This window comes from Otolemur garnettii, unplaced genomic scaffold (genome assembly GCF_000181295.1).
Source record: "Otolemur garnettii isolate 467f Iridium unplaced genomic scaffold, OtoGar3 scaffold00172, whole genome shotgun sequence".
NCBI lineage: Eukaryota > Metazoa > Chordata > Mammalia > Primates > Galagidae > Otolemur > Otolemur garnettii.
In genome coordinates, this window is record NW_003852567.1 from 1,149,463 (window position 1) to 1,151,880 (window position 2,418).

Sequence of the window (2,418 nt, forward strand, 5' to 3'; positions counted from 1 at the left end):
GTTGCTGTGAGTGTGATGCCATGGCACTCTACCCAGGGGGATAGCTTGAGGCTTCGTCTCAAAAAAAAAAAAAAATTCTGTTAGGGTTACTGTGGAATAAGAGGACTGAAACAAGTTCCCTGGAGACTAATGACTCAAACAAACAAAGCAGACAATAGAATCCAGCCAGTTGGCCAAGTAAGTTTAATGGAACTCCTCCTAAGGCATTATTTTAGAGGAGAATGCAGAAACCACTGGTACCCTAGGTAAGCACACACATACATTCTACTCAAAGAGGCTATTTACCTGATAAGACTGAATAGGTGCTCTGACACCTGAGTTCAGTCATAGAACATAGAGAAGACCAGCAGATTTTAAAAACCCAGGAACCTCTGGGTGAAGTTGGGAATAGGTAGGTGGCATACCCTCTGATTAGAAAAAGGGTAGAATAACCTTAGCTTCCTGGATGAATATTAGCTAAAGTAGAGCTAGCACAGAGAGAAACGAGGGCAAAGAACCACACCTCCAAACAGGCAATGCACTGACTGACCTCATCCGACTGACGAATAGCCTTCAGTGCAATCCACACAGTCCCCACCATGGTGTCCCAGATCAGTCCTTTGTTCCATACCTCCACACTCAGACCCAGGTCCAGGCGACTAATCTCACTAAAAGAAAGAAAAAAGCACTGTGAGGAAAGTTAGATTATATGAAAGAAACAGCTATATCTCCTGTTTTGTTAAACCTTAAATGCTTTCTTACCAGGACCATTCAGGGAAAATCAAAACATCCCAGAATACTGTAACCATTCTTTATGTTCTTAGAAACCATAGAAAAATGTCTTTGCTATAGTTATACAAGATACATTCCAGAGACATGGTGTTCCACATAGTACCTATAGTTAATAATGTTTTAAACACTTAAAAATTTGCTAAGAGGGTAGATTTCATGTTAAGTATTCTTATGGTACACACACAAAAACAAGATCCAAGAAAATTTGAAGGTGATTGACTATGGTTATTATAATACAAGTGTATACATATATCTAAATTGGGTACATTATAATGTGCAGGCTTTTGTATACCAATTATACACCTACATTTGCTCAGCAGGCCCAACTGAGAGAATTCTGAGAGGTTTGGTTCTATTTATGCCTCATGGCCAGAGCCCTGGAGAGACTTCTTTTCTCTATTAATTAATTCAATCAAGAGTATACAAACACATGTGTGTATAAGATTTTGAGCTAAGCAAATTCACACCAATAAGATGCCTATTTTGCCCTTAAGAAATGAACAATCTAGTCCTGAAAATAAGATATAAAAATATTGAAGACAAATAATATAAGAAATACAAAAATGGATATTAGATACTGTCACATAATATATCAGGCAGAAGGGAATAGGAGAGTTACCAGAGAAAAGGAATAGGGCAGGAGAAATAAGGAACAGAGGAGCAGAAAGGTAGAGAAAGTAACAAAACCCCTGTCTAAAATAAGAGGGAGCAAAACTATACAGCATCTCCATGGGAGAGACAGGGACACATATCACACAGTTGAAAGGGAAAGTAATGTGTGAAACAGGAAAATAAACACACAAGAATAATGTTAACTGTGCTGATGAGAGACTGCAGACGATCATGTGCTTCACATTCTGGGAGCAGTTATAACTAGAAGTCAGAAGAGAGGAGGATTGCTAGGTTTGTATACCATAGCCAGGACAACAGCTATGTTATAGAATAACACAGTGGTATGGGAAGAGACTTGTATAAACTATTCATAGTTGACTCTGAACACTAGTAGATAAAGAAGAGAACAGGTGGTCTCATTCTCATGTCTCTGTAACAGAGACAGAATAAATGAGGCTAATATAAAATTGTAATAGGTGATGCGTAAGAAATGTGACACCGTTGGCCTCTTTCTTTTGAAGCCCCAGCTCTCCCATCGCTTCCATGACACCGTTATCGCCTGACTCTTCCATGTCTATGTACACTCCCAGTTATAATTATTCCCTTCATTAAATGCTGGTGTTCCCTGGGTTCTACCCTCTCTCTTTTATTACATTCACCTTCTAAGCCTTCTCATCTACATCTATAGCTTTAACAGAAATATTTCTCTAATCAGAATTCCTTTTTCTTTTTTTGAGACAGGGCCTCATTCTGTCACCCCTCAGTAGAGTGCCATGGCATCATCATAGCTCACAACAACCTCAAACTCTTAGGCTCAAGCAATCCTCTTGCCTCAGCGCCCCCAAGTAGCTGGGACTATAAGCATGCACCATCACACCCATCTACTTTTTTTTATTTTTAGTAGAGATAGGGTCTCATTGTTGCTCAAGCTGGTCTTGAATCCTAAGCTCAAGCAATCTACCCACCTCAGCCTCCCAGAGTACTAGGATTACAGGTATAAGCCACTGTACCCAGCCCCAGAATTCTTCAGTGAGT

The 2,418-nt window shown here is 39.7% G+C and overlaps 1 protein-coding gene across 2 annotated transcripts in view; it reads right to left on the reverse strand.

Annotated features, from left to right (window-relative positions):
* UNC13B (unc-13 homolog B) overlaps positions 1 to 2,418 on the reverse strand; it is a 158,367-nt gene that overhangs the window by 152,699 nt on the left and 3,250 nt on the right. For both annotated transcript variants that reach the window (XM_023519347.1, XM_023519348.1), the window contains exon 2: positions 530 to 647. In XM_023519347.1, the coding sequence (XP_023375115.1) occupies positions 530 to 647 (118 nt within the window). The remainder of the gene's footprint in view (positions 1 to 529; positions 648 to 2,418) is intronic.